The following is an 11837-nucleotide window of genomic DNA, read 5'->3' on the forward strand; positions in this document are numbered from 1 at the left end:
ATATGATAGATGATTTAGATGTGAACTCTCCAACGGCAAACGACCATGGAGAAATGATTATTTATGACAATTTGTTCTTATCCTAAAGAGGCTTAATTGTAAAGCAGGGTGCCAGCTCAGTTTGATCAGGACTCATGTGGGGACAGGCTGGCAAGCCCCTTTTTGACTATGTCATGACTTGATATTTTCTAATTAAGGTCATACATACATATTTTAATTGGAGAATCATGTATTAGGTTGGATTAGATGATGGTTTAAGATTCGGTTAGGTAATAAAATATATTCCAATGCAACAAGGAATTATTATGATATCATTGAGCTAATATATAGGTTAGCGAAAAATAAAACCTACTATCTTTGAATTTGACTTAAGGCAGGTCAATGGTCAATGGTGAGCAACAAACGCAACCAAGTCCAGCCTAAGTTTACTTGGATTGATACCAAACTTCCTTCTCAAATTAACGTTGTCTTTCGAATATTTCACCTAACTTTTACATTTTGATATTATGCAAATTTTTATGAAGTCTGTGACATAATGTAAAAAAGAATACTTAATCAAAAAATTTTGAACATGATAAATCAATCCCATGTTCCGTATATATAACCATGTCAAGTAAGCTGACAATATGTTTAGTTGTCTCTTACAAAGATTATTTATTTATTTGTTTGTTTATTTGAGATATTTTCCTCCTGTTGTAGGCAGGAATCAGGCAGGAATTAGTCAGCAGGGGCCACCACAAGCTGTGGGTCCACAATATACCAGAGTGCCAACTCAGATGGCCCATCCTCATCAAATCTATTATCCCACTCCCTATGGGTAAGCTCCCTAATAAGTACTTTATGAAGAAAATGATCTTTTATTTATGATATCCTTTATTAGCTTGTTTACCAAAAAATTGAAAGAAGAAAAAGAACACGAATGGGCCACTAGCCCCAAAGAGCACTGGGCCCAGGCTAGTGACTGGGCCATACAGAAAGCACAGTAAGTGGACTGCGTGGTACAGCACTGAGTCAATGGTCCCCTTCACTGCTTCATCATAGTGCAACAAATAAAAGTAGGTCCTCCATATTCCCAACCTTTTCTTTTTCCTAACTAAAATTCACAAACACCTTTCAATTAATCTAGGCCCTACATCATCTAAGATCGGTTGATGAAGACCGTCCGATCGAATAGAGCTGGTTTTATTTATGGTCTGGGCTTTTGCTGGGCCAAGGGTTCACTTGTGTCGTCGTATCTTACGTTATGATTTTTGTATCTTTATTTTCGTCTCGGATAGTGTCATGATTTTGTCTTAATTTCGCAGGTACGTGACATACCCAAGTGAATACGCATACCAACAAGTCAGTGCTTTCCCCTTTTCGGTTTCTAAAGTTGCATTTTCAAATGTTTCTTTCCAATATGTGCACTGCTCAAATTCTATTTTTGCTTCACTATAGATTATCGCACGTTGCAGAAGACCCTAAAGTCATCCAAATTATTAATTATTATCATCATCATCATGTAAATCTTGTTTTTCATGTGTTCTTATTACCACTATTGTAGACAGAAAGATAAAAAGATGCTACTATGTTTTATGCTAATACCTCTTTTGACAAGAAAGAAAATGGTCTTCTTTGCACTAAGTATGGCTAGCATATGTTAACAAAACAAATCTAAATTACTTTTATATATTGAATTTTACATGCTAATATGTGACGTAAATTTTGCAACGAGAAAATTAAGTATGTCATATTCTTCATTAAAAAAAATGTTAAAATTTCCCAGAACGCTTGCGTTCTTAAATAATCATTTACTATAAGACTATATATCGTTGATATATGATGCTTATGAATGTAAAGATAATTAATATTTTTTAGTTATTATGCACCTAATTCACATATAATTCATTGTCATAACACATTTTTTGATTGATCAGGGGTTGTATAATTCTCAAGTGGCATCACAATTTTACCACCAAATGTACGGAACAACTTCTTCATCTTCACCCGGTACTCCTCACCCGTATCCTTACCCTTATAATATGGGCTACAGCCCGAGACCAGGCTTTCCTTTGCCCTATCAAGCTCATCGTCCACCACCGTACGTTCAATATCCTACGGCTCAGATCGAAGGATCATTTACACCGTCACTGCCTTATGGGTTCCAATTGCAGGCTCCACCTAATGTAAGGCAAGATCCTAACACAACAGGTGACTCCTCTTCACTCTATATATTAAATATGAATATTGTTTAATTAAAGTTTAATTGTAGAGTTATTTTGTTAGCTAGCTAGATGTTAACCACATAAGAGAGCTTTATAGTATTTCATATCATAGAAATCCATTATGCTTTGTGAATGATTTTATTGAATTACTTTTGGTGTTTCATTCTAAGAAACTTAAAATACCGAAAACATCCTTATCGTCTTGCTATAATTTGCATTTGTATTACTCCAAACTACACCTGGAGATCTAGGTTTGTTTCCTTACATATTAATTATGAAACATGGGTAGTTTCCCACCATTTCACTCAAATTTGCATTGATATTTAACTTTGGTCGTAGAGGGGGTTTATTTTTTAGAGAATTACATTGTGCTGGAGTAATCTCAAGCTCATGCAGTTGATTTTCTTTTGTATTATTTTGTTTATTAGTTTTTAAACACGATTTTCATATTTCATACGATTATAGAAAAGGCCACGGCCATGAATTTCCAAATAGCATTAATCATGGTTTTTGTTTTTGAATTTTTTCAGTGACAATTTCTAGTTTTGAATTTCCAGATCCGCAAGCACTGCAGCAGTCCTCAACTGGAGCAAATAATGAGAGCCCAGATGGATAAATTGAAAGCAATGAAGATAGCCGTAACCTATGGGCGCTGAAGATCAACGAGGCATTGAAGGGGTTATTGGCATGTGAAAAGATTCATGTTGAAGATAACTTCACATGAAAATTGAAGAAATATTCCAGAGCTCATGGACATCGATCAACCTCTAAAACTGTTTTTTTCCTTCTTCCTTTCTTTTATCGAATTCTTTTATTATTATCATTTAAACGGATCCATTTATGTAATGCACATTATCTCCTAAGTCCTATATTTAATTGACAACCATTTTGAATAATGATTTTCACAATTTATATTTGAAAATCAGGAATAATATATGAACTTCTCGTTCAATGAAGAAGATTTTGTTAACACGTGCGCTCTAACTATTGAAGGAGCATGCCATTCAATGGATAGAGTTTAAGTTGCACTTAGCAATATCCTCAATAGTTCCGAAGTACTGATACGGGGAAAGAAATTTTCAAATGATATCAAAGCAAGACAAATACAATTCACACGAGATACATTTTAACGCAACTTAAAAGTACCGCTACATAAAATATTTTCAATTTCCAATTTATGAAAAGAATATGCAACCGGCAACGCGAAAGTAGTTTGTATGGAATGCTCAATGCTATAACCTAGTTGGACTGCAAGATTAGTGTAGAAATTCTGGATATTGATCAAAGTGTTCCTCTCTCTCAATCTTCTTAATTCTCTTCATGTACCTTTTACATTAGACTCTTAAGTTCAAGTTCCATGCTAAATTGAACACTTCGGCAATTTATTTGGAATAAGGAAAACCATGTGATCGAAATTAACATTCATTAAATTCAAGAACTACAAGAATGGCCAGGCTCATATATTTGCATAATGGCATTTTTAGGAGAAGATCCTTGTGATGTCCATGGTCAATCTAACAATGTTCTCATAAGATGACCCCCCTTGTATAGTTGCACTTTTAGCTCTCTGCTTCCAATGTATAACATTCTTTCTCATTTCCTTCCCTTTATCACCTTCCATCAGTTCCTTCAATTTGCCAGTAACTTGCTCTCTCTGCACATCTTCATCTATCTCTATGCCAGTTCCCCATTGCTTACAAATGTATCGAGCATTCGTGCATTGATCATCAAACCTTGGCCAACAAATCATCGGCACACCACTATTGACGCTCTCTAGAGTTGAATTCCATCCACAGTGTGTTAAGAAGCCGCCAATAGAATTATGTGAGATGACTTCCTCTTGTGCGCACCAACTCAATAAGTAGCTCCTATCCTTGGTTTTGTCAATGAAACCTTTAGGCAATATGTCACAATGTCCTTCCACAAGGTCAGGCCTAATTACCCACAAAAATGGATGGTTGCTATTTGCAAGGCCCCAAGCAAACTCGATCAATTCTTCGGTTGTAATTGTAATCAGACTCCCAAAGTTGACATAGATCACTGAACTTGGTCTTTGTTGATCTAGCCATTCCATGTAACCATGATCTTCTTCTTTCCAAAGGTTTAAGCACAGAGATTTAGTAGGACCGGTTACAATATGGCTAAGTAAAGGACCTATAGTGTATACCTTCTGAAACATAGAATTCAGGACGTTTAAGACATCAGTCTCCAATAAGTCAAAGGTGTTGAGTATCAAGCCTTTAGCTTCTAGACATTTTTCTGATGCAACCTTGCCGAATTTGAAAATGAGACCGTCGGCGTCAACTGTTCTGATGAAGCTAGGGAGGTCTCTCAGTCGGATGTCTTTCAGTCCCGGAAGGAAATCAACAGGTGTGTCCAGATATCCATTTGTTAACTGGCTCTCATCTGTATTTAAACAAGAAATCTTTATTAACCATGCATGACGTGTAATTGGAACTAATTAATAAGCGCCAAAGGTTGAAATTATACTCATTAATTGCATATAGACTAATTTACTATCACCCAATTGTGAATAGACCCTTTGTAGTTGTACGTGGACAGATCTCCCCTACTACCACCCAGTTGCGAAATTGATCCGGTAAGTGACTTTTTGGACAATTTACACACCCTCGTGAGGTCTATTTCGCAAAAAAAAAAAAAAAAAAAAAAAAAAAAATCTTTCTCCGAGTGTAAAAGAGCCAAAAGGATCACTTGGGGTCTATCTACAACAATAGATGTAAAAGGAGTGGATTTGGATCCTCTCCACTACAAAAAAATAGTGGAGAGACCACTACTTTTAATCTTAAACGTTGATTATTTAGTAGGCGGTTATAATACAATCTAAATCTAACACTTACCATACCCCCGTGTATTGCACTCATTCCTAATTAGTAGGCGGTTATAATACAATCTAAATCTAACACTTACCATACCCCCGTGTATTGCACTCATTCCTAATTTGCACTAAAAGAAAAAATCATAACCATCAACTAGATAATCAATGGTTGTGATTATGTAGTGGTCCCTCCACTATTTTTTTTTGTAGTGGAGAGGATCCGAATCCAAAAGGAGTATATCCACAATAGGGGCGATAGTACAGAGGATCTCTATAATGAACTTTAAAAATAAAAAAACAATACGAAAACAACTATGTTTTCTTACTTGTAAACTGTCCTGAAAAAAAAGAGTGTAAATCATAGAAAATATGGTAAATAGTAGATTTAGAATGAATTATTACGGCTAAGCATTAATAGGGGGTCGATCACCAATTTGAACTAGACATTTCCCTTAAAAAAAATGAACTAGAGATAGCTGAAAGAGTACCTTTTAAGGGGGTGTAACCTCTTTGAATGAGATCGTCTAAGTAGAGCGAGCCAATGAAACCACAAGCGCTCATCGTCATAAACACAAACGCAGGAATTCTCAACTCCTCAGCAACATGTAGAGCGAAGGTCATTAGCCAATTATACACAACGCAGGTAATTTTAGGCACACCTGTTGAGTTATTGAGCCTCATCAAGAGATCCTTAAAGGGCGCAACACAATTCTCGTACGTCACCAAGCACCACTTAACAACATGCTCTTGGCTTCCTGAACTAGGTAACGAAACTCCGTCGGGGATAATCTCGAATCGAAAACCTACGAAGCCTTGAAGAGCATCAGGGCCTTGAGATGCGAGTACTTTTTGATGGGTGTGGTCGGTGGTGACGAACGTGATGAAGAAGCCTTTGGAGTGGAGGATATCAGCTAGTTTGAGCATGGGATTTATGTGGCCTTGGCCAGGAGCTGAAAGCATCACTACGTGCGGCCTTTCCATCGATCTCTTTTAGAATTTGTCTTGGGTTTAATTTGGAAGCGGCACAATGGTTTCCTCCCTTCTTAAGGATTTCATGTTTAGTATATTATTATGAGCGAGTTGACGTTAAGATAAATAACTGGTTGCGTAGTAATGTGGTTAGCTTTGGAGCGTTGCTCTTGAAGCGTATATACGTGTGAAAAGAAAGAATCCTTTGCTTATTGATTTGCTTAGGATATTCATTGGATTTTTTTTTCTCTTTTTCTATGAACGCATTGAATTTGACTTGTCGTCGCCATATTTATTATTATTTGTCTGTTTTTATCTTCAACAAAAAGATGTCAAATTATTTCAGCCGAAACATCATAATCATAAAGTATAGTAATTAAAAGGGTAAGTGATCACATAAACATAAATTTGACTTGATTATTTTTCACTTGAAACCCCGTAATAGCCTAAGGGGGTTTATTAGTTGAGGATTTTTTTATTGGGACCAAGACTTTTTCTAGGATTTGACTTTACAGTGATAATTGGTTTATGATTAGAATTTAGATTTTAACTTCAAGGTATTATTGGTTTAGAACTAGGGACTTGGATCTAGCTTCGTGATATTATCAGTTAATTAGGATTATGATTAAGACTAGGATTTCAAAATCCAAATCACATTCCTACTCTACACATTCTAGTAGGAAATTTTTTTATAAAAAGTCCAAGTAAAAATTACTGGATTGTGATCTCTCTCGTTGGATTTTCTTTTCTCCTTCCATTGATGAGTCCATATTTAAAAGAAGCATACTAATAACTAATATTTACAAAATATCTACGATTAGTATTAAATATACATTTAATATCCCATAGTCAGTACCCGGTTTTAACTATTTTAAATTAAATATTTAAATATATTTCATACATAAAACAAAATATAGTTAATAAATAACATTTAAATATTAACTAAATTTATTATTTTGCATATTTTAAATATATAAAATCATGTAATATTTATATTAAATATATAATTTGTATTCACATATTAGATAATCAATATGGTAATTATGTAAATATTAAATGTAAGTGTTTGGGTCAAAAGTTGATGTTTTCATTGTCATCGAATCTATTACAACTTTGGTCATTACAATAAACTCAAATAAAAAATTATTCTTTTTATAAGATCTCCTTTATACAATGAAAATAAAGATTACAACTCTTGTCAAACAGCGCAACGGATCGACGTTTATCACCCGCTGCTTGCGTGGGATCTTTGCCTGTGCTGGGGACGTTAATATCCGTAGATCGCCACGGATCAGATCCGGTTAGCAGAAGTTGGATAATCAATGCTCTCACTTCACGAAGGAAGTAATTGCAGTAGCGGCGATTTTGACTAAGCAAAATCACGGTTCTTCTCGGGATTTAAGACTAAGCTTAAATCCAGAGGAATAGGGGACGGGTCTCAGATCTCTCGAACTCCACTCTTTATGCACAGGAGATCGCCAAGATCTGCTAACCCTCTCTGAAATTCGTGGCTATGCACTTGAGAAACCGGCAGCACCTCGCCTTCTTGATCTCCTCCTCGAAAATGAACACTAGAGCTCTTATTTATAGGCTTGGTTGACGGTTTCTTTAGATCAAAATGAGGGATCCTTTCTATCTTCAGTTAGAAATTGCATAACCACTGTATCGGAGCAGTTGGAACTCCCAAATCCGAAAGAATCCATAAAAGAACTGAAAAAATCAACTTTTGGCCGAACAGTCACCCGTGGTTCGGCCTTGGCCGAGCCACTGGTCTGACCGAGTCGCTTTGGCGCGATTCGGTCGCTAGGGGCTTTATCTGTTTTTCGGGTTTTGACTTGTCCCGTACACGGGCCATTTGGAGGTGGCCGGTGAGTGTATAGGCTATTCGGTTCGCCGTTTCGCTTCATGTGTTCATCGGCGTCGGATAATCCTCTTAGACTTAGATAGTGGCGTTCATCACATTCTCTCTATCCCGAGCTGTACATGGATACCTATAGGCATTTTTAGACGCCTACAGTAAGTAATATTTAAAATTAACTAAGAAAATAGTAAATATTTAGTCGCGTAATTAGTTGTAGTTGTTTAACATATTTCATATTAAAATAGTTATTTTTAAATACTTTTTAATCAGATTCTTTAAGTAAATTTTAATAATTAAAACATTAAATATACTTTAATATTTTATACTATTTAATCATTTGTAGCTTTAATATTAAATATTATGCATTTATAAATTTTATAATATATTTTATATGTAAATTTATAATTATTTATCATATATAAAATAATTTACTAAATATTAAATATTAAATATATACTTAGTATTCATCTCAAGTTATATACTTACATATTAGATAAGAAATATAGAAAATAAATACTATTAAATCTAATTAATAATCCATATATAAAATAATTAAAATATTAATATTAAGTAAGTTTATAATTGTATTGAATATTTTTAAAAAAATATTTTATATTTAAATATATACATATTTAAATATACAAATTAATAGTAAAAATTTGATCTTTAATTGTAATTATAGAACATTAAAATTTATTAATAATTATAAAAAAATATTAAATGAATAACATTTATATTTTTTGATGAAAGAATAATTATGTTTGTAGATGGCTATTTAACACAGTCTAAGCATCCATTCGAAATCCTTCCTAAAGGTCCAGAAGTCTAAGCAAAATATCATATTCCTAATCCAAATCCTAGATGTTATAGTCGTTTTAGTGTTAAAAAGTAATCCCTAATTAATAGCAAATAAGTGTCACACATTATGCGTAATCGAGCCAGTTCTTCAATTCAAGATAACCAAAAACCCAGCTCGGGTGACTCGACACGCCGATATCTCGCAAGAGCGACTCGAAAGGCATTATTTGTCGACCCCTGGCTAGGTCGACTTCTTAACCAATCCACTCGACCGACCATCCGGTCGCCATCTCGAGAAGGAGACTCAAAAGACGATACTTCTCGACCTTCTACTGGACGAGTAGAAAGGCGACGACTACCTCAAGTCTCGAGCTCTCTCCAGTGCACCGACAGTTGATCACCTCACAATAAATACCATTAAATACATGATTAGCGCTATCATTTCTCTGACCTCAATAGTCTTTATTACACATCAGACCACGTCGGCACCGCACCCCCAGTCACTTCACATTAAATGCGAAGGCGACCTCCCCTCCACTCGTCGGTCGATACCTATAAAACAGATGCTGACTTGGCCGCCAGCCCATACTCGGTTGAAGTTATGATCCTACCCCTCTACTACTTCTATAAATAGGGGTACTATTTTCAATAAAAAGGTAAGATCTTTATCTCTACCCATAGTTCATAAGAACTTTTATATATAGTTCAGTTACTTCTCCACTCAAGCAAATAACTAACTTGATTGTCGGAGGAACAATCGGAGAACCCAACTCCGCCTTCTTATGAATTTTTACTTGTGCAGGAGCCCACTTCAAAACCAGATATTCGGATGGTTAGAGAACCTCTGTCAAGCAAATAAGTTCTCTCATTGACTGTTTGATATCAGCCACCAACACTAGAATATAGGATTCTCGGACTAACAATCCAAGTCTTACCAAACAATCCCGAATGAATAACACCCCTAATCCTATATATTTTGAGTTCTCAATCAGGGAAGATCACATAAACATCATAAAGTAGTTCTTGAGGGAGTTAAGTGACAAAATAATCAAATTGATGTGGGGGGATTTTCTAAAGTTCTCAGGCTTATTTGGGGTTTATTGAGAGTTTCAAATAAGCGCTCTCAAGGCCCAAGCTTATTAGGGGTTCAGCAAGCTTATTAGGGGTTTAGTGAAAATTTCCCATATGATATGATATATGTTCCTATTCTTATTTTCAATTTATTAGAGCTACGTTGATATCTAGATATATTGATTGATTGCACTGTATGCACAGTTTTGAAGCAAAGCCCATGTGAAATGGAACCCTTAACTAAGAATAAGGTTAATCAGTTGCCGAAGAAATTATTAGTGATTTACCATTTATTGTTTTCCCATATCTAAATTTCATTTTTTTCTTATTTTTGACTGGAATTGAACAATGAAGTCAACCAGAGAAGTTAACTTATCAATTAGATTACATCTTCTTAGTTTTCTAGTAGATATTAACAATTGAATTCACCAAAGAGCTTATCTGGATTCCTTTTTTTTTTTCTAGTAGACTTGAAAGGTTTAAGTCAAACTTTACCAGATGAACCTATTTTTCGTCTACCTCCATTGATGTATTCTTTGGCATTAAAAAAAAAGGCCTAAGAGCATTTGGGACATTCTGCGAGATTCTTTTTTTTATTTTCAATGTTAGCACATGTTAGATTGTTATAAGTTTATTTGTGCTAGATCCCTGCAGTATCTTTGTTTTGAACTTACTTACTGTCCTTACAGTTTCACTGTTGAGAAAATTTCCCCAACTTTTTGACTATTCATTCTGGATGAAATTTTGGGAAATATTGCTCCTTGATGGAAGTTTATTCGAAGGAAAAACAGTTCAAAAAAAAAAAAAAAAACACCTCGGGTCTATTTGCATTAATGCTACTAACCCCTTTTCCCCCTTAAGAAAGAGATTAATGGTACACGTTGCAAGACGTTTTTCTTTTTTACATGTCTTTTCGTCATACCATCGTCAACAAAGCCGATTACCTGGATTCGGATCCTCTTCACTATCTAAAAAATAGTGGAGGGACCACTACATAATCACAACCATTGATTATCTAGTTGCTGATTGTGATTTTTTCTTTGAGTGCGAATTAGGAATGCGTGCAATACACGGGGATACTGTGAGTGTTGGATTTAGATTGTATCATAACCGCCTACTAAGTAATCAACGATTGAGATTAAAAGTAGTGGTCTCTCCACTATTTTTTTGTAGTGGAGAGGATCCAAATTCTCCTAGTTTGTTAAAAACCTTGAAATTAAGAGATAATTATTGTATTGGAATACAAATTTATTTGCTGAATACAGATGTTTCCAAAGCAGTAACATTATTCATGAGATTAACCGTAAAAGATCACAACTTTTCCTAACAGCGCATTTCATCACAGCAATCTCTTGAGCTAATCAAGATAAAACATTCAGAGCTTTCCCGTAAAGTTGAATTTTGCGCAGCTCGTCCGCTTAAGGAGCAGAGAAGAAGTAAATCCCAGCCTCTTCCTCCTCAGATCAAACTGAAGCAGGTGGTCCTCAATCTGATGCCCTCCGATGACAATCGAGGTCCTCGGTTTCGCTCCTCCATCCACAAATCCGAGGCACAAAACTCCCTTCTTCGCTTCCACCATCGAATTCGCCCCGTAAATCCTCCAAACAACGTGATGATTATGCAACACGAGGTCGATCGGAGGCACTGAGGGCCCAGTGCCGGAGCTCACGATGTCCGCAGCATTATAACACAGCTTAAAAGGAGCAACGGGGGCAACACTCTTGACCTTATCCTTGCTCATTCCAGCAGCAAATGCGTCGGCCACGGCTTTGTAAATAGACGACTCCATCACAGTATAGGGAGCAACAGTACTGATCTTCGTCCCCCCTCTCCCTTCTCTGTCGATCTCCAGCAGCGATGCTTTCACCGGCACGACATCCCAATTCACCTTGATGTGCTTCACCTGAATAAAGTGCTCGACCGATCTCTCTCCTTTTACATAGGAGTTGGCGGTGCTCACGTTGTTGATGATCAGCGGAGTGTAGATAAAAGACTGGGATAAGTCATAATCGGGCATGAAGTTGTAAGGCCCGTCGCCGAAGAAAATGACACCGTCAGAAGCAGTAGAGGGGGCGAGGCAAATCGCGAACTTCGGCTG

The 11837-nt window shown here is 36.0% G+C and overlaps 3 protein-coding genes across 3 annotated transcripts in view; 1 reads left to right on the plus strand and 2 right to left on the minus strand.

The window, feature by feature from the left end:
- LOC109832748 (probable RNA-binding protein ARP1) overlaps positions 1 to 3112 on the plus strand; it is a 6125-nt gene extending 3013 nt beyond the window's left edge. The window contains exons 3-6 of the mRNA XM_020400156.1: positions 700 to 817; positions 1305 to 1341; positions 1917 to 2190; positions 2762 to 3112. Of these exons, the coding sequence (XP_020255745.1) occupies positions 700 to 817; positions 1305 to 1341; positions 1917 to 2190; positions 2762 to 2820 (488 nt within the window). The 3' untranslated portion in view covers positions 2821 to 3112. The remainder of the gene's footprint in view (positions 1 to 699; positions 818 to 1304; positions 1342 to 1916; positions 2191 to 2761) is intronic.
- On the minus strand, positions 3661 to 6024 carry LOC109832042 (7-deoxyloganetin glucosyltransferase-like). Its single transcript, XM_020399497.1, has 2 exons — positions 5529 to 6024; positions 3661 to 4610 (listed from the first exon to the last, which is right to left on the minus strand). The coding sequence occupies exons 1-2, from the start codon at positions 6019 to 6021 to the stop codon at positions 3685 to 3687; spliced, it is 1419 nt and encodes a 472-aa protein (XP_020255086.1). The 5' UTR covers positions 6022 to 6024; the 3' UTR covers positions 3661 to 3684.
- LOC109834535 (basic 7S globulin-like) overlaps positions 11051 to 11837 on the minus strand; it is a 6017-nt gene continuing 5230 nt past the window's right edge. Inside the window, exon 3 of the mRNA XM_020402576.1 lies at positions 11051 to 11834. Within this exon, the coding sequence (XP_020258165.1) occupies positions 11115 to 11834 (720 nt within the window). The 3' untranslated portion in view covers positions 11051 to 11114. The remainder of the gene's footprint in view (positions 11835 to 11837) is intronic.

Source organism: Asparagus officinalis, chromosome 3, assembly GCF_001876935.1.
Source record: "Asparagus officinalis chromosome 3, Aspof.V1, whole genome shotgun sequence".
NCBI lineage: Eukaryota > Viridiplantae > Streptophyta > Magnoliopsida > Asparagales > Asparagaceae > Asparagus > Asparagus officinalis.